General features: G+C 37.8%; 1 protein-coding gene across 2 annotated transcripts; it reads left to right on the top strand.

The window, feature by feature from the left end:
• Window positions 1-475: 475 nt before the first annotated feature.
• si:dkey-106n21.1 (solute carrier family 23 member 1) lies at window positions 476-20,683 on the top strand. Of its 2 annotated transcripts, XM_056739925.1 has the most exons (13): window positions 476-706; window positions 5,159-5,314; window positions 7,325-7,482; window positions 8,338-8,503; window positions 11,342-11,523; window positions 12,266-12,383; window positions 13,177-13,333; window positions 15,520-15,773; window positions 16,082-16,246; window positions 17,166-17,274; window positions 18,584-18,679; window positions 19,495-19,739; window positions 19,848-20,683. In XM_056739925.1, the coding sequence occupies exons 1-12, from the start codon at window positions 632-634 to the stop codon at window positions 19,680-19,682; spliced, it is 1,824 nt and encodes a 607-aa protein (XP_056595903.1). In that variant the 5' UTR covers window positions 476-631; the 3' UTR covers window positions 19,683-19,739; window positions 19,848-20,683. The 2 variants fall into 2 exon arrangements, with proteins under 2 accessions (XP_056595903.1, XP_056595904.1); XM_056739926.1 differs by lacking the exon at window positions 19,848-20,683 and having other exon boundaries at window positions 18,571-18,679; window positions 19,495-19,629.
• The last annotated feature ends 7,264 nt before the right edge of the window (window positions 20,684-27,947 follow it).

The raw sequence follows: 27,947 nt of genomic DNA, 5'->3' as shown, positions 1-27,947 counted from the left end.
GAAATAAACTGTAATGAATTCATATACATAATAAAGCTAAAATACACATTTAGTCAATTCTATTTATTTATATAGCGCTTTTCACAATGTGCATTGTTCCAAAGCAGATTTCCAGGAGCAAATAGGAAAAACAGAAAGGTAAAACACAGCACAGTAATAATAATAATATCACAAATAATATATAAAATCTAATAAATAAATAACACTGCCACAGGTATGATTTGAATTACAGTTATAAAAGAGTGAGAAGTACTGCTTTCTCTAGTTCCCGTGGCTTTTGGAGATCTTTTGTACTGATGTACTTTTCTGCTTGACACAGCACACCCCCCTGGTCCACCGTGTCAGGCTTGGTTTAACATGCTTGAAATCAACACAAACACTTGAAGCCCTCGTGGGGTCCTCTGGCCCTATCGTAAGTCCTCAGGGAGGCACATGACTGTAAAACCAAATCTCAGTCAAACTGCGATGACACAAATGCTACGTTCTGGGCGGATGTAACTTTCGGCTCTGGTTTCCTTGACGACCAGCCTGGCCAACCTGCTCCAAAGGCCAGTCGCTCTCAGTCGTAAACTTCTCAGAAGTGCGGAGTTGTGTGGCCGTCTGCCTCATCTCTGTGATCCGCAGGTCAGCAATGCATCTCGTTCAGCAGGACCAAAAGATCGATATCGTGTTGACAAATCAAGGAGCAACAGACCCGACATTGGAAGTAAGTGCCAATAATCGTCTAAATAAACAGAGCTAAACCCTATAAGGGGAAAAAATGTATTTTAACAATTTCTGGTTGTTTCTTTTTATCACATGCTTGTATGAAAAGGTCTTTATAGAGTTTGTTTTGTTAGTTGTTGAGACTTTTGGAATTATCCAGAATCTTATTCAACTTGGTTACCTATAGTGGCCAATAAGAAGTCAAGCTGGAATTCTGGTCTTATGTGAATGAATGCAACTATTGTTGTGACGGTTACAAAAATGAATCGTCATTTTCAAGTCATCATAACCATTATGAAACCATTATGAAATTAAGCCGAATGAGAACTCAGAGAAGCTAGAGTATCACGGCATCTTGTGTTCAGAGGCCGTGTATGTATGCTTGTTACAGTCATATTTTGTGTTTTTGTTAAGATTTGCTCTTGTTACCCCCTCATGAAATATTAAAACACAGTGTAGGTTTCGAAGCACAAACGAAAACAACAAAATCTGTTCCTTCAAATGCACATGAGTGCACCGAATTTCAATAGGACTTCAAGACTTATTCAACAACCCGTGACAAGTACATCATGTAAATAAACATATGAAAACTATCAACATATGTAAAGAGCCAACATATAGAACATACACAAATCAAAATATATCAATTCATATCAAATAAAAAACAGATTTGTTTGTTTTGGTAATACCTAAATCCTATTGGTAAAAAGAATTAAAAAGACCAGGCTAATTTCATTACGGACTGAAAACATATTAAAAAAGGTCATACGGCCTCTGGAGGAACGGTTGGGCACTGTTGACTTGTTGTTTCATTTAAACAGACAGCTTTCTCACTTTATCTTTCTCTATATTTGTCTCCTTGACCACCATACAGTCCATATTACGAGGGAAGACCTTATTGTGAAAGCTCATTTTTTTTATCATTTTTCCTGTTAGACAACAATATTAATTAATAATGAGAGACAGCATTGTATAAACCTTAATTTCAGGACTACACTGTATTTTTTTGCTTTGTGGTTTTACTCCGTGAATGCATACGTAAAGCTATAAAGTATAAGCATTCATTAATGTTAATAGTGAATAAACTAGCATTGGATGCTGTACTAGTCCAGGCTGTAGTCCTGTCCAGACTGGACTATTGCAAAGCTCTACTGGCTGGACTTCCAACTTGTACAACCAGACCTCTACAGATGATCTAGAATGTAGAGTTGTCTTCAATGAACAAAAGAGAGCACATGTCACTGCTCTTCGTCATGGTAACATTGGCTCACATCAAATTCAAAGCTCTGCTCTTGGCCTACAGAACTATCACTTGTAGTGGTACAGACCTGTGTACCCGCCAGATCCCTGCGCTTGACAATGGACCACGTCTTGTGGTACCATCCCAAAAACAAAATAAATCACTTTCACGTCTGGATCTGTTTCACTGTTGTGGAACAAGAGTGCCTGCATCAGCAGATTCTAGCCATCATTAAGAATCGGCTAAAAACACATCTTTTCCGTCAACACCTGACCCATAAATACAGACTTCTATTTCTTTTCCACTTCTTTTTCTGTCCTCACAGAAAAACTATCTTAGCTTTGTATACTGTGGTAGGCTAACTGAGACCGGTTTTATTTCACTTATGCTATGTTGTGTTGCACTAAATGCTTCCATTGTTTACCTCATTTGTAAGTCGCTTCGGATAAAAGAACGAAATGTAAATATCTGTGCATAAGCACCGTTGTTCCTGGTAACGCTGTATAATATTCTGCTCATCCGGGCAATAAATCTCCTTCATACCAGAGCTATTTCCATGTCTAAAAAAAAACAGAACCCTGCCCAAAACACAAAAGAAAATGTATTGGATTTAATGGTTATTATGGGAATTATATCCCGTCTGTTTATTACAAACGCAAAAATACATAAATGGAGATCAAATGGTTTTCATGCTAAAGTAAAAATGACTTTGTAGCATCCTAATTTTATGCTTTATAGATGCTTCTTATTGAGAGTCCGGGGACATATTTTATGTTTTGAAATCACAGATGCATAAAATCTCACTATATTTGTAATATCTGAAAGCTGTGATGTGGATAAAATATTCAACGTTCCCTCATACTAAACCCACATTCATGAACACTTTGAAACTGACTCCTTGGACTCAAACAATAACGTGGATCGTATATAAATCATATAATGTATTTTTGCATCGTGGTATTGATATTAGGTAATTTTCTACATTGTAAAGATTGTAACGATGCTGTTAGATAATTGACTTGTGTCCTGAACTTCTTTTCTGACTGCTTTGCAATAACTGTACACGGCCCCGATAGGCCTACATAACATATGTGAGCTGATTTACAAACAAGGGTTTTATTTCGGACAAATATCGTAATAATATTAAATCATAAATCAATAATAATATTGTTCTTGAGTCCATACCAACTTTACACAGATGGGTCACCCCATGAGTCGGCTGTACCAGACGGCCTGGTGTGAGAACAAATAACCGCTGTCTCCTCTAGGGGGCAGTAGCGCAGCGCTATTTACCATTTACACACGCAATGGGTTCCATACTCTCGCGGTACTTTGATGTCCGTGAGGTGAAACGCATTGTTTTATGCTAAAGTTTGGTGTCAGTTTAGCCAAGTGTCACGTCTTCAAAATAATCCCGCAACAACATAATTACTTGTTGCCACAACGTTTAATCGGTTCAGTGTGTGCAGACGCTTTAACAAAAACATCAACAAACAGTCATTTTATAGGCTAGTCTCGGCTGGCGTGACGTTTACAAAGTCACCACTGGACCGCTAGCAAAAATAACAGTGTGCCTGAAACAGAAGCAGTGTTTTATTTCAGTCTGCCCTCTGCTCTTTCTGTGGATAGTAAATTAGAAAAGATGATTGGATTTAAAAACCACACACACACAAACAAGACGATAATCTTATTGGGAAAGCAGACTGCACAACATCAACGCCACCTTGCGATTACCCACAGTGCCGATATGAGCCGGTAGGTGGCAGTATATCTACCACATTGTGTAGTTGCATGTATTTCTATCATTGTATAGATAAGTTCTATCATTGATTGTCTGAAAAGGAACGTGGTTGAATATTAAGGGATAAAATGTGTGGATTTATCTTCATAAATGACTTTTTATTAAACATGCTGCTACATAAAAAAAATCTGATGGTTTGCCTCCAAAAACTGTTATCATGGGTACACAGGTGATATGTTTGACATGATATAGCATGTTTGGACATAAACATGTCATGATCATAAATCATAAACGTGGACATGACATAATCTGGGTACTTAAGAGTGCAAGTCTCTTCTGGTTATGATATTTTTGTGTGTGTCTGTTTATGTGCATGGTTTTTGTGTCTGAAAGGGTTAGTTCCGCCAAAATTGAAAATGACGTCATTGTTTACCCTCTTGTCATTTCAAAGCTGTATGTGTTATTTTTCTGCAGAACACGAAGGAAGATATTTTGAAGAACGCTGGTAACCGGACAAAGGCGGTACCCATTGCATTGGTTTTGTGTCATAGCAATAGAAGTGAATGGGTACCTTTGTTGTTCGGTTGCCAACATTTATTCCGATATATTTTGTGTTCTGCAGAAGAAAGAAAGTCGCACAGATTTGAAATGACAAGAGAGATAGAGTTTTCATTTTTGAGAGAAACTATCCCTTCAATACACCATCATTGTCATATGCCCTTATGGACTTCTTCCCTCCACGCACGGATGAATCTTAATCCCCTCGTGTCTATGAGGCAGTATGAGTTAATTGTGACTCAAGGCCATATAGCTTCTGAAGAGGCGCAGTCACTTTATAGTCATTCATACTTATACGCTTAACCGTGACCCATTAAAACAAGTCACCTGTTTGGCGTATCATATAGCCCCAATGAGACACTCTGTCCTGGTTTTTCTTCATAGATCACCCACACAGCTAACACTGTTTAAAAGCTCTATTATGGGCTGATTCATGCATTACTCAATGAGCGAGATAAGAGGAAAATAAAGCTTTCAATGGGGAATCATGATGATCCAGGAAGAGGTTTGGTGGCTTTTCTATTCAGCATGTATTATGTTCCTAATTTTGCATATTGTTGGGTCTATGCGGTTTATAGAAATATGAAAGGAACACTTCACCCAAATATGAAAATTCTGTCATCATTTACTCACCCTCAAGTTACCAATCTGCATACATGTCTTTGTTCTGCAAACACAGAGAACGATATTAAGGAGAATATCACTTCTTGGCCACCATTGACCATCATGGTAGGATTAAAAAAAATGAATTTCTTTGTTCTGTTGAACACGAAAGAAGATATTTTGAAGAATGTAGCAAAGCAAACAGTTCTGGGGCACTTTGGACTACCATTGTCATTTTATTGCCCGAGAACTGTTTCGTATGCAAGCATTCTTCCAAATATCTATGCTTGAATAATCTCCACTTCCTGCAGATTTCAGACAGCAGCCACAGCCCTGTAAAAACAGTCAAGCCTCAACCCTCTAAGGACGGTTCGGAAGAGTGTCTGGACCAAAAGCTGGAAAACAATCTTATCTACTCCATCAACGATCGCCCTCCCTGGTACCTCTGCATTCTTCTAGGTTTCCAGGTGAGACATTCACAGTCTTTCATGCAGCTTTACAAACAGCTTAACCCCCACCACACGTGAAATGATTTACAGGATATTTATGCATCTCTTAAGCAGACCCATCTCTCCTGAATTGAACTATTGACACAGTGGCTTTTTTAAGGGTTGAATTGACAGTTTAAGGGTTGAGTCCTCCTCGCAGCAGGTGAAGGGAAAGCGGGAGTGTAATAAGCTAGGTGGGCGGGCCACATATTTGCTGTTTAAGGCACGATCAGAGCATGATCACCTAAGATACGAACCCCTTAATGCCCGCGGACGCTACACCACATTACTTTTGCTCTCACGTCTGAGGCCTCGCAAATCCGTTTAGTTTATATTAGAGGCAGCGTGACCTGCACATTGTTGAAATACTCAGCCAGTCCACATTCATTGACTCCTTGACATCTGGTCTCAGTTTTTTTATGTTACAACATAAATCTTCAAGCTAATGAGCAACTTCCGGTTGCTACAAAAATTCACATAATGCTTTGCGACCGCTCTGCGTTATTCCAAATTCGGATTTGATGGTGGAGGTGTGCAGTACGTGAGTCCAAGTGTTTGTCCGTACGAAAGATGGAGGTCAAAGGGAACCAGGAGTGGAGAGAAAGGAGGGTACGCAAAGGACTCACCTTGACATTTGAGGTAAGAAGAGGTGCGAGGAGGAGTAAAGAGACGCCCTGCTCCTCCGATTCTCTCGCTGTTATCTCCAGCAACATGGAGGGGAGGAAAAAATGGTATTTCATGTCAACACACGTCGACTCCCTGTGAGACTCCTTTCAGCTTTCATAACCAGTGTTTTTACAATAATTCCTGTCCCTTTAGGGTTATGAAGTACAATTCGACACAGCGCCCAAGTAACCGGTCTGCATTGTGTGTGGCTGGATGAAAAATAACAGGAGCCTGCTGATGGGTCGGCTCGCCATTTATTCTGATGAATAACATAACCGGATAAAGATGTGTGTGCACTTGATAAATTCATCTGCTAAACAAAGGGTCAGGACAACCAAAACAAATGGTACAACATTGAAAAAAGGAGACGATGCAAGAAATGGACATATAGGATGAACGTTTTCTGAATATGTTTGCAAAACAAAAGCATGTGCTGTCAGTGTGTGCTTCAAGATTAATAAAGCAGAAACATAAAGTACGACTTTCAACAAGGCGAAACATCAAAATAATCCAATATATGAAGCAAATAATGTGGAAAACACTGAAAACTATAAAAAAAAAAAACATTTAAAAGGATTGTTCACCCAAAAATTTAAATTCTTTCATCATTTATTTATCCTCATATCTTTTCAAACCTTGACTTTCCTTCTTCTGCAGAACACAAAAGAAGATATTTTGAAAATGTTAATAATAAAACAACAATGACCCCAATTGATATCCATTTTATGAACACAAAACCACTTTGAGTGATTTCTGATAATATCTTATTTTTTGTTGCACAGAAGAAAGTAATACAGGTTTGAACGAAATGCGGGTAAGTTAAGGATTACAGAATTAAAAAATTTAGGCAAACTATCCCTACTTTTGTGTCATTCTCATTTCCATTCCAAAAACAGAAAAATTTGTAAAACAGAGAATTTGAGTGCAACGTAATTTGCACTTCTCAAAACAGCGAAGCTACAAATATATGCCCTATCTTCTGCCGCATAAATTTTGGGCGGCACCCCTATATCCGCATTATAATCTTCTGTCAAACCGGCAGAGCCCTCAGTCAAATATTCGCTTTCTAGCTCGACAAATTTATGAAGCATCCTGCTGAGAGTAAAAAGGGGCTATCAATTCAGCACAGATAGGCCAACATCTGTCTTCCATTTCGTGCACATCTCCCCGGCTCAGTCAGCCCACAGTTTAAGATTTGCTACATTTTTTGCGATCATCTGTCTTCTGTAATGTCTCGCCCTAATAACTGGGGGGTGTTTGGAATGAACTTATACCCGGTGTCATCTGTATTTGCTCTTCATTCCTATGTCTTGCCTCACACAGCATTACATCCTGGCATTCGGAGGCATCTTGGCCATTCCTCTCATCCTAGCCGAGCCATTGTGCATCAAGGAGAACAATGCTGCTAAAAGTCAGCTCATATCCACCATCTTCTTCGTCTCTGGTCTGTGCACCTTGCTTCAGACCACCCTCGGGACCAGGTAATTAGATGAATGTTCCTTAATACATTCCTAAGAAGGTTCCCTCATGTCTCAAATTGTTTAGTTGTTATGAAGACAGATGAAGAGCTCATTTGAAATTAGTTTTTAGGAAATGGTGTTGAAAGGTCCCACATAGCTCTTGTATCATGTACTGGTCACTGGTCACTGGTCACTGGTCCCCAGCTGGTGTACTAATGTTCTTACCAGGTGTCTTAAAGGGATAGTCACCCAAAATTAAAACGTCTGTCATGATTTACTCACCCGTGTGGGGTTCCAAACCCGTAGGCTGTTATGTTTTACAAGGAACACATTTGTTAAGCTTGTACACTAGACTTTAGGTCTTCCTAACAGAGTGAATTTAACAAAAGACTAATTCTATAGCAGTTTAAATGAATAATTCACCCCCTAGGGAAGTCAGTGGTGCCCCCGAAATCTCAATTGCTAACATTCTTCCAAAAATCTTTCTTTGTGTTCAACCAAACAAAGAAATTTATACAGGTTTGAAACAACTTAAGGATGAGTAATTCATGACAGAATTTTCATTTTTGAGTGAACTGTCCCTCTATCCAGAAACAATTTCTTGCCAAAAATTAAGTCATACTGGTAGATCGGTTTCACAGCTCAGATCAGTATGGCCGTGGTAAGCCACCAGTTAACAAACACAAACCAGTCTGTAAGATGGACATTTTTATTGATGTTTACTTTGAGGCCTTCGATAGTTTTATGATCCTCAAAATGCAATAAGATGATAATTACAGTGTTTTAAATTCCCACTGCCAACCGTTTTTATGATTTAGTCAGCGTAATATATAATAGAAGCTAGGAAAAAGCCAAACAGCCTTTCTGCCTGTTCAGATTGCCAATTCTGCAAGGGGGAACATTCACTTTCATCACCCCGACCCTGGCCATCCTCGCGCTGCCCAAGTGGAGATGCCCGGATGCGAGTGCCGCCCCAAACAACAACGCCACCGTCTCTGTCCCCGCAGACAGCGACGAGGTGTGGAAAGCACGTATCCGTGAGGTACGGTAGAAAATGTCATTCAACGGTCGACCTGATCCAATGTACTGCCAAAACAAGCAATGTTTGTCTTAAGCAAGAGTTTGAACATGTTCAGCGAGGCTGTTGTGAGTCATGTGTCAGACAGACATGTTATGAATGTGTTTCATTGAGGACTCACTTTATGAGGCTGATTTGCATTCATAAGGATTTGTACAGAAAATTTACAGATTTGGAATGCAAATGTCACAAGGCTGTTGAGATGTTTGCAATTCCTCTGAAGTTTGCAACTTTTGCGAGGGTGCTGTCGACGACAGTGATGAATGAATGAGATCCAGATGTTGCTGAAGTCTGTTAGGCTGTTAGTCATTATCTTCAAAGCTCAGTGAAATATGTTACAATGTATCATTAATGACATTATGGTGTTACATTAATGTGTGTTTAAGACTTTTACTGATTTGTGTGTAGGTGTGTCGCAGGGCTTTCAGGAATCAAACTGTCAAATCGGGTTAACTGCGTTAAATAAATATTAATCAGACACGATACCTTTTAAAGTGATAGTTCACCCAGAAATAAAATTCTGTCATCTTTTATTCACCCTCAAACTGTATGGCTTTCTAGCTTCCGAAAACACAAAGAAGATATTTTGAAAATGTTAACTGGACCCCATTCACTTGTATTGGTTTTGTGTTCGTATGATAGAAGCGAATGGGGTCCAGTGCTGTTCAGTTACCAACTTTCTTCACAATATCTTCTTATGCGGAAGAAAGAAAGCCATAATAAGATGGTGAGTAAATGTCAGAATTTTCATTATTTTATATACTTAATTCCAAATTTTATGTTCAATAACAGTGAAGCAAACTGTGCAGGATGTCTGTATAGTTCTCAACTGGATGTCAATACTATACAGTATATGAATGTTTTAGTGCCTTTCCAAAAAAATGATGCATAGGGAATTTGTGCTATGAATACAAATATCTGCTAACAGGACTGTAAGGTGAACTATTCTGGAGGCCCAAATGTGCACAAAATGTCCCATCATTGAGGTAAAAGGTCTCGGGCAATATATAATAATTGTTCCAGAATTCCTAGCTACAGGTCAGTTTCCTAATGAGGCCACATTAAATTGTAAGTCGTCGGTTCGTGTGAAATAATATAACATTTTTTCGTTTTATTAGAGCAATCATTTTACCTCGTAAAGATTTATATGTACAACAGTTTAACCCTTAAGTCACGAAGACAATAAGACAAATATCTTAATGGCCAATCTATGGAATTTGAGTAATGATTGAGGGCAGTCGTAATTCCTCAGACGATTGAGAAAAGTGTTGTATTCAACCGCTTGGTAGTTTAAAGGTTAAATTCAGGCCGATTCTTTGCAGTAGGACCCAGAACGACACCATAAATTGCATTTACACTCTCACCTCATTTGCATTATGGTCTTTAGCATATCAGTATGTAAATCAAAGCACACAGCACATGCAAATATCCCTGAGGGTGCATGTTATTTTGTGTTATTTCCTTTTCTAAAATAATGACCTGAAGTTACTTTCTTCGGTGTTAATCGAGTCTGAGCAATGTTGCTTTTAAGTTACAGTAAGATTGATAACATGGTCACTGTAAAAACAGCAAAATTCGTATAAAAAGACACTTAGCAATAGATCATTTACAATGCCAACGTCTCAAAGTCCCGGTGAAATAAAAAATTACAAAGCCTATTTTTCATGAAAAATTGAAGCGTTTATTGTAAATAGTTTATCAATGTGGGTCATTCTCTTTTAAAAATTTGTGTGCCCTCATTATCTTAAATTAAAATCTGAAAATAAACTTCCTATAATGACCATACATCTTAAAGGGGGGGTGTCTGGTTTCTGAATTACGCATGTTTAGTCAAAGTACTTAAACAACCTTGTAGCCAATCAGCAGTAAGGTACACAGTGCACCGTTGTTGATTTGAACATCAACAACGGCTATGAGAAATCGGACATCCTGCCTTTAAATGACATTTGTTAGATGACTTGGGCGGAGCATCAGTTAACTCCGCCCCTACAACTGTCACTCTGCTGCCAGTTCCATTTCAAAATGCAATGGCTGTTTTTAGACATCCAATCAAATCGCAGCGAAAGACAAAAGCCACACCCACTATTCTTCTTATTAGAAATTCCATTTCCCTTGGAAATGCGTCAAAATATGGAAGTAAAAACGATCGCAACTTCCGGTTCACGGGATTTTAAAGGGATAGTTCACCCAAAAATAAAAATTCTGTCATCATTCACTCGCCCTCTAGTTATTTTAAACCTGTATGACTTTCTTTCTTCTGCAGAATACAAAACAAGATATTTTGAAGAATGTTGGTAACCAAACAACAGCAGGACCCACTCTCTTGCATTGTATGGACACAAAACCTATGCAAGTGAATGGGTATCGCCGTGGTTCGGTTACTTTCTTCAAAATATCTTCTTTTGTGTTCTGCAGAAGTTTGAAATGACAAGATATATATATATATATATATATATATATATATAGGTCACAAAATGTTGAAGCTTTACAGAACATCGTTTATAAAAGTAGTCCAAACTGTGTCGTCTTAAGTGAAATATAAGGTGAGTGTATCGAAACCTGTATATTAAAATTATACATCCAAACCAAGATCTAAATTTAAATATGGTGGTAGGTGGATAGTTTCACATCTCATATCCCTCGTGTGTTTTGTGTCAGGCATATCTCTCACATTAGGACTCATGATATTTAAAATGATCGACTTTACACACCACCAACCATTTCATGAACTCTCTTTATATTTTTCCAATTTAGCCATACTTCTCACGCATTTCCTCACAACTGATTCTTCCTCTTTCTTAGATTCAGGGGGCCATTCTTGTGGCCTCAACGCTTCAGCTTGTTCTGGGCCTGTCGGGTCTCGTGGGGCTGGTTCTGAGGTTCATCGGGCCCCTGGCCATTGCTCCCACCATCAACCTCATCGGACTGTCTCTTTTCATTCAGGCCGGGCAAAAGTCAGGAGCCCACTGGGGAATTGCAGCTCTGTGAGTTACTGTGGACTTATGGGTAACAGAGAAGACATACAATAATCTCCAGCACTATTTAAAGCAAATAACATTTGAATGAGACACAATACATGACACAAAGTTTGTTTTGCAAATCCCCTGCAGAAAGAGAAGGAACTTGTACAAGACATGCTCCGTCTCTTAAATGGCCCTTTTAAAAAACATCCTTCACGGTTCGCTGTTTTTTCTGCGAGGATCAACCCTACAATCCTTTGCTGAAATAACATAGTTTGTTAATCATCCTTTAGCGTTCCTCTGAGAATACATTCATTTTGACATCAGTTTGATCTTCTTGCGTCTAACACCCGCCCTGTTTCTGAGTAAATAAAGAGGTTTTCGCTGAATATGTGACTTATTAGCACACATATTTCTTATTCCACCATAGAACCTCCTCTTTAGACGTTGTATTTGTTATAATCCTTGATTATAATCCTCTTCCTTATTTTAATCCATCCTGTAATCTGAGCCTTGTTAGTCTTAATCTTAAACATGCAGTTGCTTATAAAGTTATATAAGTAAAGCCTTGTTGTAAAGTCATGCTTTGTCAAATGCTTTTTGGAGCTTTGGATTTTTTTAAAGGTATTGTTTAAAGGAATATTTCACTAAAGAAGAAAATTCATGTATGCCTTTCATACCCGTATGGAGAAATTTAAAGATTGGTTTTGAATAATGCAGACCTTCTGTAAATGTGCAATGATCTCTTTTGGTCTTCTTTCTACAGAACCGTTTGCCTCATTTTTCTCTTCTCTCAGTATTTGAGCAAAGTCGACGTTCCTCTCATTGCTTACAAGGACAAGAAGTGGAAAGTGTTTCAGTATCCGCTTTTCAAACTCTTTTCTGTGAGTATATTTCTATAGAATTATCTGCAGAAAATACTTTTGTATACAACGGCCCTGAAAATATTGGGACACTTGGTAACTTAATTCACATTTGCAAACCTATGATTTTCTTAAAGCTAACATACTTATGCGCCAGTTTGCATGCATACTTCACAAAGGTGTCCAAGCAAAGAAGTTCATCACATTTACTATATATATATATTAACACATTCTACTGAGTTTGTCAATATATCTTTGTTTTTTTATCCCGAATCTAAGGAATATAGTGCTAACATTTGCCACCTATTTGATAAATACAAAGAAATGCAATAAATTTGATGCAGTTTATTCACTCCATTTTATAAAAGATTGTCTTAAAACTGAACGAAATTCCCACAGTCTTCACAGCGAGTTAGAGATAAGACTTGAGATACAATCTGTCACCAAATACAGGTTTCAAAGAAACCGTTTCTAAACCACAGCCAGGTCTGTAGTAATCCTGTCCAAAAAGTGGTCAAACAGGTTAAACTGAAGATTAAGGCTACTGGGAAATAATAGTTTTGGGCTGTAGTGTTGGCAAAACGTCTAGAAATACCCCAGGGCTTCCCTCGTCCTACTTTACATATGCTACCGACAACAAAGAAATGTCTCGCATTGTTCACATTAACAACTGACATTGATTGGCATGTCTTGCAATGTCGCTAACCATTCCGACCTTTTAAGAATTAACCACTGAAATTGAGAAAGGAGGAAAGAAAGTTGCTTGCAAACACATGGCAAAAGTTTACAACCTGTTATATTGCCCCTTTAACAGGCTTTGTTTGGGATGTGCGGAGCCTGGCTGATTTGCTTCCTGCTGACGTATTTTAATGCCCTGCCTTCATCGCCACAAGAGTACGGCTACATGGCCAGGACAGATATAAACCTCGATGCAGTTACAAGTGCTGCCTGGTTTTATGTGCCATATCCAGGTAACCGACCATACAGCTGTTATGGGATTTTTAACGAAACCGCAGAAAACTCCAGTTCATTTTTTCTACTCCAACTGACCATAACATGGGTTGAATTTTATTCAAACTTTCCTTTTGATGACACATTATTTATTTGTGCTATATTTTATTGTTACCCTTGTACAAGACCCTTTAAATCATTAAAAATTGTCCAGATTTATTTCAGTGCTCAAATTTTGAGTTATTGAGAATCCCCAACTTGCTACATAATGTGCAAAGTTCATAGACAAGAGTTTGGCCGTTCTGTGCAAAGTTAGTATACTTGGTTACAAAGGATGACACCAAGACATATGCTTTCCCTGGAAGCCATTTTGTCAACTCTCTGTCTAATGACATTTATGAATAATACATGTCACACGAAGGGGGATTTTCTTACCTAATAAACATAAACGACAGCTATTTCGACATAGATCTCCCAAGCGCTATGTGCCAGCTGTTTTTAAAAGGTGTAAAGAAGGACGTGCTATTGAGAATGATATGTGTCTCTTTGTGAATCCAGAGATGAGAGATATATGTGGTCTGAGGGCGTTGTTGATACCTCATGATTGAACCCTCATAAAGTAGATTCAAGAGCTGTCAATCACCGGGCAACGGAGTTTATATTCCTCGGATTAATTATGGATAACAGAGGTGTATTAATGTATTGACACACGCGACGCTTACGTCCGCCACATATAGACGTATTCAATGACTTTATTGTATTAAGATGTGCTTTCAACACCCAGCGTCATGAACAAATACGTGTTCTTAGAAGAGCTTTAAAGTTTTCACAACGTCCCATTTGTATTTTAGATAAATCACACTGCCTGGGGCTTCCGATCGCAGTCTAATCTTCACATTACCGGCTAATACAGTTTTGTTCTGAATGTTGCTGAGAACAATCCGTCATTGGGCTTGACCCACTTAAACCCACTGAGACATATCTGTGCTTCAGGCAAATGAACGAGGATAAAGGAATATGAGCTTGAAGATACAAGCAATATTTTTCTCTGTATTTTCTCCCACGGAAATGCTCGGATTTGTACTGCTTTCAGTACTGCTTAAACATTGCTATTGATTGTGTCTCAATTGTATCTCCCTGCTGAAAAAAACAATATAAACTATTACATAAGCTGTAATGGTTTTAAAGGGGTTTGTTTTGGTATTAATGGAAACTGCAGTGGTGTCTACTAATGATTATATTGGTGGAATGTTAAATCCTATTGGAATAAAAAAGGAATTTTGTATTGGTTTTAATGGAAAAAGCTATTGTGTTGAAATGGTATTTTAATGGAAACTGTCAATGCTGAAAAAAACCTGCTGAAAAAACCCAGAGAAACCATTAAAGAAGTTATAATGGTTTCAAATGGATTTGTATTGTATTTAATGGAAAATGTAGTGGTTCTACTGGTATGTGATGGATTCTATTGGTGGGATGTTAAATCCTATTGGACTCATGCCCAAAGCACACTACAAAAATGATTTTTTTAATGGTTTAATTGGAATAAGCTAATGGTTCACAATGGTATTTTAATGGAAACCATAAGAATTTCTGTAATGGTTTCTGTTGTGTTTCTAGAAACCGTTCAGAAGTTGTAATGGTTTTAATTGTTTGTTTTAATGGAATCTGTAATGGTGTTTTTTATGGTAACAGTTAGATACTTGTTGGCAATTTGCTCAAGCATTCTTCTAGTCAAACATATAGTACTATGTCAAAATAGATTTTCAAGAATTGATTTGCTGAAATAAAAGAAAATAACTTTAATATGTTAATAGTGAGAAATTAAATTTTCAATAATCACAAGTAGCGTTACTGATACACCCATTTCTAAAAATGGAAATCATTCATAGAATTAAGAAACATACACGTCCCAAATATTTAGAAAGTCTTATGTAATTCTGTTTTTTCAAGTATTTATTTGCTAACAATGGAAATTTGGCCCAAATGTAACTTTATATTTCCTTATGTTGATTCCTTAAGTGCATTAAAAAAACGAAACAAGAAGGAAGCCCGTAAATCTTCTTACATTACTTATTTTATAACATTACATTCTCAGCATGCCGATGTTAAAACTGACTTGCATAACATCTCATTATTATACTTGTTTTTCCCATCACAAACTGAAACATCTCAGTGTTTCAGTCTCAATATTCTTCATCTCTTTCAGGTCAATGGGGTTTACCTACGGTGAGTCTGTCGTCTGTACTGGGCATGATGGCTGGTGTACTGGCCTCCACGATGGAGTCAATTGGAGACTATTATGCTTGCGCCCGTCTCTCCGGTGCTCCTCCACCACCCACTCACGCTATCAACCGTGGAATTGCGGTCGAAGGCATCGGCTGCATATTGGCTGCCCTGTGGGGCACCGGTAATGGAACTACCTCCTACAGCCAAAATATTGCAGCTTTGGGAATTACAAGGGTAGTTATGCCTTCAGCATCTTCACATTATTGGTGATATGCAAGAGCATACTTTATATGGCATTGCAGCGTTGTTGTTCATTCCTTATACTTAATCTGTTTGCGTAATAAATTGCAGTTCTTTGTCATTCCCCTTTTCTAATTATCACTCTGCGATTCAGTGAATAAAAACAACTACCCAATCTGTTCCCATTCCTTGAATATGGATGCATTTGTTTTGGTATGTTTGGTTTGGGATGCAAGGCAGTAGATCAGATGACTGATGTTTTATGGTTTGATTTATTATGCTTGAACTCTCTTGTGTTTTAGGTTGGCAGCAGATTGGTGCTCCAGACAGCTGGACTTCTTATGATTTTACTGGGACTCTTTGGAAAATTCAGCGCCGTCTTTATAACCATTCCAGACCCGGTCATTGGTGGAATGTTCCTTGTCATGTTTGGCATGATAGCGGCCGTGGGAATCTCAAACCTGCAGGTTCAAAGTTATTACTTAATGAATGTATTCTGCGTGTGCACAATGTACAGGTCAAACGTTTTGGGAAACTTAGTGTACTCAGTTTATTTTAGAATAATAATAAACTCGTCAAAATAATGAAATGAAACAAATGGAAGTATGGGAATTATTTTGTAACTCGTTTTAAAAAAATGAGTGTGGTCACATTTTGACTCGAATTTGCAGAAAGGTTTTCTTGAGTTCTTGAGTTTATTGACTGTTCTTTCTTTATTATTCAGGCAAAGAAATCCATTTCAAAAACATTTTATATTACATGACATGTTAGTTTTGTCATGAAAAACATGTATGTTTGCTAAATATTTTTTTTGTCTACGAACTAGTTTCAGACATTTATGCATACACCTTCAGATCCAAAGTTAAAAGGTTTAAAAAAATGAGAAACTTTTCACCAGAAGTGTACATATGTGATCCTGGATAACAAAACCAGTCTTAAGTAGCATGGGAACATTTTTTGTACATGACAAAAATACATTGGGTTGGTTGCAAATTATCACTTTTTCTTTTATGCCAAAAATCATTAGAATATTGAGTAAAGATCATGTTCCATGAATATATTTGTACATTTCCTACCTTAAATATATTTTTTTTGTGAATGTATGGCCTGCTTCAGTGCCCCTGATTAACAACTTCAAAGGGAATTTTCTCAATATTTCGATTTTTTGCATTCTTAGATTAAACGGATGTATCTCAGCCCAGATATTCTCCTTCTCTAACAACTCATACATAATCTGAAAGATGAATAAATATGTTTTCTGTTTATGTAAAAATCTCAATTTCCAAAAATTGACCCATAAGACTGGTTTGTTGTACATGGTCACATATTGATAAAAATTGCTTTTTCTTTATTTTCTTTATTTGTTTTACTCATACCGTGGTGCAGTATGTGGACTTGAACTCCTCCAGGAATCTCCTAATCCTTGGCTTCTCAACCTTCAGTGGCCTTGTGCTTCCGACATGGTTTCATTCCAACCCGGGGATTATCAACACAGGTATAATTTTCCAGCACATCAAAACAGATACAATATCAGCACGACAATGTGCATGTGGAGAGGTATTCCATTAGTTGCATGAGCATGCATATTAGCCGGCCCATACGGAATTGTGTGGAATGCGGATTTAAATGTTGTAACATGTTAAATTGAGCTGAAACTATTTCGCTCTTACTGCTGAACTGCTTACAGCATTATCAGATTACACAATATTTAAAAAGCACACAATGGGCAGGTGACCTGAGAAGCCTTAACAGGTTTGTGAAACTGTTTCAATGAGTTATGCGCACGCTTCTTCTGTGTGGGCCTGTAGTCAAGATGAAAGAAAACAATGCAGTCGACTTGTTTCAATTATTCACTCGTTTAATAGAACTTAAACGCCTCCATTCAAGTCCTGTATATGTAATTATAGTGTTATAATACTATAATAACATGCTCTCCATCAGTCATTGTACGTGTGTAGTGACAACACTGTTAAAAGCTTAGCATTTTTGTTCTTTAAAGGTTACACGTTTTTACAAATTACCCTATTTTTTGCTGAAATGATCTGTTTTAAAATGGTTATTATATCTTGTTGAATGAAAATGACATGAAAAATACAGTCCTAGTCCTCCAGGCTGGCTTCTCACTGATGCATTAGCTAAAAAGCCCTTTTACACTTTCTAATAATTTTTCTGCGTATCAGATGATAATGTGTTCTTGCACCTGACACAGGCATTAATATAGAGTCATAAACACTTCTATGTGGCAGGTCATACAGTGCATGTGGCATATCCCGTGTTTAGCGAAGCAGTGAGAAGCATTGTCTGGGCTTCTAAGGTTAGGGCTGCTTATCTGGCAATCCTCTTTTGTAAGTCTCCGTTTGACTCGGCTTTAATCTCCTCACATCACTGCGGGTCGCACCTTTTCTACAACACCCCGGCGGACCCTGTCAGCACTCGGGCCGGCACACCCATTCCGTGACCTTTGCATTAAGCTCTGACCCAGGCGTTCAGTTAAGCCCGCTTAAAACAAGGGGGCTTCGCTGTCAATAAATTCTAATAGAGTGCTTTATCAGAGGCCCTTTTAAGCAGTTTATTGACAACCTTCCAGGATTTAGTGATCTAAGCTGACACATTGAACTTCTGACCAACAAGTGGTTTGTGGGGATGGTCAGATTTGCCATGAACTAGAACATCCAGCTTATTGAGACATAATTGTCATTTTTATTCAAGTTTGTATACGCAGGATTGAACTACGCTTGTGTGGAACATCTGTCACTGTTTGACTGGTTCTTGATGATTTTGAATCGAATAGTTTTGTTTTGCAGGCATAATAGAGCTTGATCAGCTAATTGTGATCCTCTTCACCACCCACATGTTCATTGGTGGATTCTTCGGGTTTGTTTTGGATAACACAATACCAGGTAAACCATAAAAATGTGACTGTCGGGCATGTTCATCTGCATGGCCACCAATGAGTCAAGGCTTCTTTCAACGAAATTGTGTAAAACCAAGCAATTCTGTGCTATGATGACGATGATGTATGGCAGCATGTATAATTTAATACCATTAATACTAAATAACGTAAAAGTCATACCAAAACCCATATGCTGTTTTTCTTCTTCTTTCATCATTTTTTAAAGATCCAGTTTGCAGCTGTTGTCTATGACAGAATACAGAGAGAACTATCAAAAAAATTAAGCCAGAACAAGCATCATAGTTGTATTACAGAAATATAAGTTAGGCGAAAGGAAATTTTTGAAATAACATTATGCTACTAATAGTTGACCCTGGATCACAAAACCAGTCTTAAGTAGAACGGGAACATTTTTAGTAAAAGTCAAAAATACATTATATGGGTCAAAATGTTCAAGATATTATGTAAAGGTAATGTTCCATTAAGATATTTAGTAAATTTCCTATCCTAAATATATAAAAATGTTATTTTTGTGAGTGGATGGACTGCTACAGCGCCTCTGATTGCCAACTTTAAAGGCGATGTTCTCAATGTTTCGATTTTTTTGCACCCCTAGATTCTGGGGTTATAAACATCTGTTTCTCCGCCAAATATTGTTCTATCCTTAACAACTCCTACATCTACAGAAAGCATAATTATTCAGCTTTCAGATGATGTAAAAATCTCAATTTCGAAAAATGGACCCATAACCCTGGTTTTGTTGTCCAGGTTCACATATGAATAAAAATGTAATATTTCGTATTTTTCCAATGTGCTTCACAGGAACAGATGAAGAAAGAGGAATCAAGAGTTGGAGAAAAGCCGTTCACAAAGGAACACAAACGCACTCTGCTGATCTTTCCTGTTACAATCTGCCTTTCTGCACAAACTTCATTCAAAGGTTCAAACTGTTTCAGTACTTTCCATTTCTGCCATCCCTCAAGTCACAGGAGCAGATAACACACCTGTAGTCCTGTACATCGAGACTACAAGTTTAATAGAGGGTACATTCCAGACAAGCGTTCGAGGTGAGCAGCATTCTGACATGAGTGCATGGATGAGAATACCATTTTATGATTTACGGTTCTAGGAATCTTGTTGAGAAATCGTTAACTTGCATAAACTTTTTCCCATAGTGAGTGAATGGACTGGTATTGAGTGAAAAAAGGGCACCGGTTTCTGAAGGTTGGACAGCAGTTGGGAACATCTGTCCGTAGTCAACTGTGGCAAAAATCAGCATCTGGAGGAGAAAAATACAAAATATTTCATCTATTTTTTAGGCTTCTTTGCAATATTACCGTATTTTTACATTTTTTACGTAATGCAAATAGTATGTGTCTAATATAGATTTCTGAAATGCTATACTGTTTCTGAAAACTGTTGTACAGTAATGTAATTTAATTTTTGCATGCATCATTAAATTGACAGATCATTATTTGCTGCATATTTTTGGAGGAGCCCAAGAAAAATCTAAGGGGGAGACACGACCCGGTCACCTATGCTACCTCTAATATTACAGCATGATAGCTCTAATCTCAATTTATTTATCTTAAAATGATTTATTAAAGCTGTAGACCAGTGGTTAGCGCTGCTGACACATATATATCAAAGAGACCCAGGTTTGTGTCCGAGCCGGGTCATGTCCTGATCCCACACCCCGTTTCTTACCCTCATGCTCCTGTCTGCCTCTACTGTCATATGCATGTGAATTAAACACCCCCCAATTTAAAATAAATAAATAATGTAAACCATGAAATAAGAGAAGGTCATAATCATGGATCATCACATGCACATGTGATGCTATATTCAGCACATTTTTTGTACATGTGGATTTCATTTCCTTTCAACTTTTAGATCAAAAACAGGATGAAGTGTCAATGAAAAAAACGAATCAATTTGATTTTTCTTTAAAGTTGATGACCAGATAATGTTCATATCTGTAATCCATTTATCAATAAATCAATTTATTTTTGAATAAACAAATCAATTTGTTTTTATTTTAAGGTGATGAGCAGATAATGTTCATATCTGTAATCCATTTATCAATAAATCATTTTATTTTTAAATATTTTATTTTAAGTTGTTTTTTTTACGTTGGGAACCGTGATGATTAAAGACAATAGTATCATAGTCCAAATATTTATCAAAATGACCACATTATTATTATAAACATTTGTAAATTATAAATGCATAAATTATATTATACACATACATTTTAAAAACATAATAAATGCTTTCACTTATGTTAGAATCAGTCTTGACTTGTGATCTCAGATGTCAGTAAAACACATTAGACCTTCTATCTAATTCAATGTTGAGCATGGAAATAATGTCCAAAAAACAAAATAATACAACTATAGATACCTCCTAAAATGGTCTAAAACAACATAAACGTTTAGAGGGGTTTACAGAATTTGCCAATTATGGCCAAGCAAAATGAACAGCAATGAGAAATAAAATCAACTTCAATCTTTTCACATTAGAAAAAAAACTGAATGATGTCAATACATCTGAAGTGGTCTCTAAGGCACCAGGATATTTAGCTGCAGTACCTATGGCCCTTCTGTTTTCCCCCAGCATTTGCGTCAATGCACCAGTAAACAAAAAACAGACCGCCATGACATTTCAGTCATGCCAAATGAAATTATGCCTTTGCCAGTTCTCTTTCCATTTCAAAGGATTTTCTTCAATAACATTTGTTTTAAATGATCAAGGGAGATCCTGTGATAACTGATGTGATGACAGAGGGTTCTCCTGACTTAAAAAGTAAAACAGAGGTAATTCCTTTTCAAGTCACCATTAATTTCTCACAAATATTTTTTCAGCCACTTGTCAACGGTACAATTCCTGGTACACCTCCATCCAATTTGTACCTGTCGAGGGATGTTTTAAGACCCACTGAAGCGTGCAAGACAAACTTTAGTACTATGCTTAACCAGGAAGTACATTTTAGCCAAATTCCTTCTGCTGAAACCAATCTCACATTTGAAACAGCTACGGTATACATGACAATGGCCCGCATGTTTCAGCATGTATGCAAATGTACCAGGATGTCATAAGTGCAGCGTTCACTCACCTTCTTATACAAATAAGCATGTATTCCAGTGCAATTCTTATGACATGCAACAAAAAGCATTTCGCTTCTGTCCTTCTGAAACCTTGTATCTTCAATAATTGGTGATTTTGATTTTGTGATCATAAATCATTATAACTATGTTAGTCACTGGGTTTTGCAAATATCTAACCAATAAAAAGTATAATAAATTGCTTGTCAACTTTGAAAAGCTCAGTGATATTTCTAATTCTGAAAAACAGCTTATTTGGACATACGAGGTTTCAGAAGGACAACGACGATATATACGATTTTAGCCGCAAAACATACAGTAAATAGGTCCTGGCAACCCATCTGCTCTTTAAACTCACTCATGTGGTCCCTCAGCTGATATCAGTTGGCCTGACTGGGGACGTCAGCATTATTCAATAGTTGACCTGATCAGGATCGGCGGATTCTTGGAACGGATGCCGGGAAAATGCACAAATGAAAATATTATATTAGCATTGGAATGTTTTCTATTAATGAATGTTGTCTTGGGATTTACAGGACGAACGGTGAATGGGGTTCAATTGGATTTTGGTGTAAAATGCACAAAGTCCGGCTGAAAGAATTATGAGTTCATCTCAGCAGAATGAGGCGAATTCGAACTGTTGACTCACATTTGGTTAAATGTTTAGTGCTCTTAGCAGCGTAAGAACAAATCTAACAGCATGTGGTCTCATCCTCCTAGTCTAAGTTGGATTGTCGGGGCTGGATTACGTTAACAGATGTATAGGCTGACTAAGCAACAAATCGGCTGGTAGGCCCTGAACATCGTGTCTCAGTGAAAGTATGTCAATCCTCCGTTTGGAGTCATAAAGGTGTAATTGTAGTGTAAATGCCAGGAGAAAAAATATTTTGTTGACAGATGAGGTGGAATTGCACGTAATTCTCTCAACGCTAAAAGTAACAGGTGCATAAATTTAGCTATTGTTGTGCACTTTATCAGTTGTGTTATGCGGCGTGAAAGAATGCGAAAGTAATAAAACTGTCACAGACTTTGTTTAAACACTTGTGTTACGCTAATGGGTGTGAAGTTTCTTTGTCTGCCAAGTTCATTGGCACATGTGACCCTTATAACTGATGCTAATCTGTTACAATGGTTTTTGCAATCATCGTCGCAGACGAATCAACTGAGCTTTCTTGTTGCAACTGTTACCTTGTACATGTTCCAATAAGTCCCTTTATCCAGCTTTAGCCAAAGGTACATCGTTTTGAATTATTGCCAATGGATCGAAGGGCTGCCAGCTGGTATCCGTGACCTCAGATGGGATGGTGCACTTGGCATCCCTGCAGAGCCATCGAGTGATCCAATTAAGGTAGAATACACAGCTGCCGCACTAAATGCATTACGAGACGTTAATGCCACGTCAACGCGCTCAAACGTAAGATCTTCTGCAAACTTTCAGGTCTAGATAGCATGTGAAACCTTTTGTGTTTTTGGAATGTTTTGGTTAATTCACGTCCTTGATCACAAGACGTTAGCTGGGGTGTTCCTAATCAGATCAAAGACGAGAAGTTGTTTACCGGTTAAAACTCTGACGCAGTTTGACTATAGGTCGTGTTTTGTTTTCCGTCGTGCACACCGGGAGGGAACTCATTCCTTATTTGTATACTATAAGCGCGAATTCGTAACTTTTGGCAAGCCCTGTAACCACAGTGACTGTGATATCTATTAAATCTCATAATTGTCAGTTCCAAATAACAAAAAACTCAAACTGATAACATGTATACTTTGAATTAGAGCTGTCACCGGTATCATGGTTCACTTCGTGGTTATCATGGACGGGGTATTATCGCGTGTTGTCTAGTTGCTTTTGGTTTTGTTTGTTTTGCATTTTATCTGTAATTTGATCAGTGAATCACAATCATAAGTGTAAGTGGAGTGAGAGAGAGAGAGTTTGTAACCAATCTTAAGGTGGAATTTTATTTATACGATATTACAAATTAGCGCAGTATTGATACTCGTGTTTCTTTATACCACGTTTTTGTCAATGCAATTTCTTTGTTCTGTAGAACACAAAAGAAGATATTTTGAAGAATGTAGGAAAGAGTCCTGGGGCACTTTTGACTACCATTGTCATTTTTCCTACTTGTCAACAGTGGCCAAGAACGGGCATTCTTTTAAATATCTTTCTCAGTGTTCATAAGAACAAAGAAATATAAACAGGTTATAACTCTAGGGCGAGTCAAAGAAGACAGAATTTTACTTTTTGCTTGTACTCTCCCTTTAAGACTTTAGCCAGAATACCAAAAAAAATTCCTGGAAAGAATCGCCTGCCCTTTTAAAAATTTGTCTTGACACATTTTGTAACCAAACTTCGCGCCTCATTTATCACTGCAAAACATCACTTTTAACGTTTAAAGGATTGAACATATGAAATGAGGCAAACATTTATTTTGAGAGAAAATCCGTGTGTGTTTTGATGACTTAATTATATGTCATTTGGATGAGTTAATCTGTCGGTTTCGTGGCTCACGGTGCTGGCAGAGCAGCCGACAGCAAATCCTTCACTTTTTCATGAGATGTAATATTTGTACATAGCTGTAAATTTAGACTTAGAACTTTGATTTACGCAGAGATTTTTCACATTTTCTCTGCAAAACATTGACGCTTGTTCATTATAGGATGCTGTGGACTATTTACAGTGGTTGCTACGTCTTTGTTAGGTGGTTGCTAGGGTGGACGTTGCATGGCTGTTAAGTCGAATTTCTTGTTCTTTTTCATCTGTCAAAATTTTGATTGATTAATTTTCATAATTATAAATAAGGAGTTTTAAGAAGACGTATTATGCTCGTGTCACACAGATGTTAAACTTTCATAACTTAAAATGATGCATTTACATCACTATTGTTTGTTATCAGCACACCTTTCTTAATTACACGTAATTACTTCTTTTAGCCTTTAGGAAACAACAGTCAATTCTGAGGATTCGTTGATCATTTATAGCTCCTCAAATCCAACGTTATTTCCAAGTTACAATATTATGGTTAATAAATGTATCAGTATGTTTCACGCATGGCCCTGTTTCTCTCACACACCTCATTTCTGGACCCATTAAAGCAGTTTATAGTCAGCGATTTATGCTGGTGCCACATTTTATCTGGATGGCAAAGAATCACACGAATCAAGCTTAGTGCTTACGATTGCAGTTGAAATTGGTCTTCTCCGAACTAAGGGGAAATCCAATAAAACTCTTTTACAAGATATTTCAACAAATTAAGGTAAGGCGATATGCCTTCATAGTCAGCAAAACAATGTGGTTTCATTGGGATGTTGTCTGCTTTATTTTTCGGGAATGTGATGTGATTTGCTTTTGGTTTCCTTACCCATCGTGACCTCTTTTTGAGGAAAGATGGATACTGAGAGGTTACAGTATTGCTTTTGTCCGTTTTGTTTTTTTCCTTCGTTGCATGACATGAATGAGCAATGTTGTTCAAAGTCTTTTTATCCCTTGTATCTAAGCGTTTCTAGTTAGAAACTTGACCCAATATTTTTGCTGAAACAGTGTCCCGATTGACGTCCTAGGACAGCCGATTGGACATGGATGATACTTATTGGTCGGGCTCCAGTAAAGGACAAGCTCATGCGATTCAAAGGTCGACAAAGTCCATTAGACCTTCTTCAATACATTTACATTTATATTTTTGCATTTGGAAGACGATTTTATCCGAAGCGACTTACATTGCTTTGTACTACACATTTGTTTCTAACTAACTGTGTGCGATCCCATGGGATCGAACCCATGACCTTGGAATTGCTATGCCATGCTTTAACCACTAGCCACAGGAAATATTTCTGTTTTGAATCTGATGAGTTTGATAGCAATACTGTGCATGCCGATTCCGCTCTACTCCTCTCTTGAACCACCCGACTCCGGAGCACCAACATGTGGTATTGCTTATAGCAGTAAATTTTGCTGCATTAATGAGAACATGCACCAGTAGGCCGGGGGCAGTCGTGGCCTAATGGTTAGAGAAGGTTGCTGGTTCGATCCTCAGGGCCGGTGGGTATCGACTGAGGCGCCCTTGAGCAAGGCACCTTACCAAATGGAGTGATAGCTGCCCTCTACTCCGGGTGTACATGTGTTCACCACTTGCTGTGCGTGTGTTCACTACTGGGTTAAATCACATTTCGGGTATGGGTCCCCATACCTGACAAAAAGGTCACTTTCACTTCACAGTAGCTTAAGAGAGGCTTTGGTCTCATAAAATAATGGCGACATACATCACCAAAAATACCTAGTTAAATATCTGCTCACGTATGTACTGTTTGCTTGAAATATTCATGACACTATTTTATGACTATTACCTGTTCATGCAGAGTAAATGCAATTAAGATGGGTCGGATGCATTTCATTCATGTAAATTCCAGGTTGATGTGCTTGAAGCACAACGCATGTTTAGCCACGTTTGCAGTTTTTATGCGAAATACAACATGCGATTCACCTTAATTCATCAGGATTTCTTGATATTTTTATAACTCTACCCATAGGAATGTATAGCCCAAAGGTTGCTGTTTTTATTGCTTGTGGGATTATCATATAATGTATGGAAAGATAGCGCTATGAAATAAGGGACAGTTTACCAAAATTGAAAATTCTGTCTCGAGTTGTTTCAAATCTGTATCAATTTCTTTGTTCTGATGAACAGAAAGAAATATATTTGGAAGAATGCTTGTAACCAAACAGTTCTTGGCCACCATTGACTACCGTAGGAGGATAAATGACAATTGTAGTCCAAAGGGCCCCAGAACTGTCCTGCATTCTTCAAAATATCTTCTTTTGTGTTTAATAAATTTATAAAGAAAAATCGCTCAATGGCTGACAAATGAAAAATCAACGTTCCAATGCTAAACACAGAGCCGACCAATAGGGCGCATTAGGGGCGGGATTATCTGTTTATTCATCTAGTGGTAGAGAAGTGTTTGTGAAACCTTTTTGAAAACATTTCTGCAGTTCTGTCCTTTGACGATAGCGGCGCAAAAAATGCTGCACACACCTCAAAGCAAAAGTCTCAATTTAAACTAATTTATATTTGTAAAATGATACCAAACATCCTCTCGAGCAAATCCCCGCTCTGGGGGTTAAGGAGGAGCTGGGTGGAAACACACATTTTTAGGACAGACAGTTATCCAGGCCCTCAGGGTTAAAGGTGATCTCTCGAGACGCAGAAAGCTCCAGCAGTTACTTTGTGCCGTGTTAGTTCAACATCGTGGAATGATTAAGTGCCGAGTTCAAAGTGTTGAAAAGTAAAATCGCATTTTAACGCCTTGATTAAATTAGAGCCCACCCCAGCGTGAAAAATAAGACTTCTGTCTGATCTTCTCAACAAGTGCCATTAATATCAAGAAAAACGTGCAGCAGAATATGAAGGACTGTTAAGTTATCCCTCCTCCGCATGCAGATGCAATTCTGTGCGAAGGGAGGCGAAGTGAAACCTATGACAGCCTGGTGAGAGCTGATGAAAGAGGAAAAAGCTGTAATAATACATGATATCAGATCAGAGAGGTATGACAGTGCATTAGTTCACAGAGCGGACATACCCATAAAACATAAGACTTTCTCTGAAAACAGAGTGCAAGGGTTTGGTCAAAGGTGGACACTGTACCCTTTCTTCTGAGACATAAGCGGGGAGAGTTAGGATGTGCCAGTTTTATTTAAGTTGTCCACTTGGATAAGTGCATTGAGAGGTAAAACAGTACACTTCATTTTTTTTTATTTCCAGTTTAACTTGTCATATCCAGTGGCACCACTTGCCCCACAGCATGGGGCGTAACCGAGAAATGTTTAAAACATTTGCTAAATTGACCAAATTGCTAATAAATAGTAGGCCTATGCACTACTAAATGGGTGAAACTTGTAATATAATATTGCATAAATTCACGACCTAACCTCATTTTCCAGGAAAGCAATATGGGCTCATTTCCAACTCCCGTGAATTAATAAAAAAAATCGCAAATAATAATCCCACGTACCCTGTTTTGTCTGAATGCTGCATTGCAATGTGACAATAAAACTCTTGGCTTATGTTATTTAAAAAGTGCTGTGTGTTCTGAAATCTTTGTGTTTATCTGACTTTGGATTTCTGACACTAGAGAGCTAAATAAACTGAACAAAGTGTGATTTGAATGTTTCTTGGT

The sequence above is a fragment of the Triplophysa dalaica genome, chromosome 24 (genome assembly GCF_015846415.1).
Source record: "Triplophysa dalaica isolate WHDGS20190420 chromosome 24, ASM1584641v1, whole genome shotgun sequence".
Lineage (NCBI taxonomy): Eukaryota > Metazoa > Chordata > Actinopteri > Cypriniformes > Nemacheilidae > Triplophysa > Triplophysa dalaica.
Note: the sequence above shows the minus strand (reverse complement) of the source record. Positions and strands in the feature narration are given on the sequence as shown.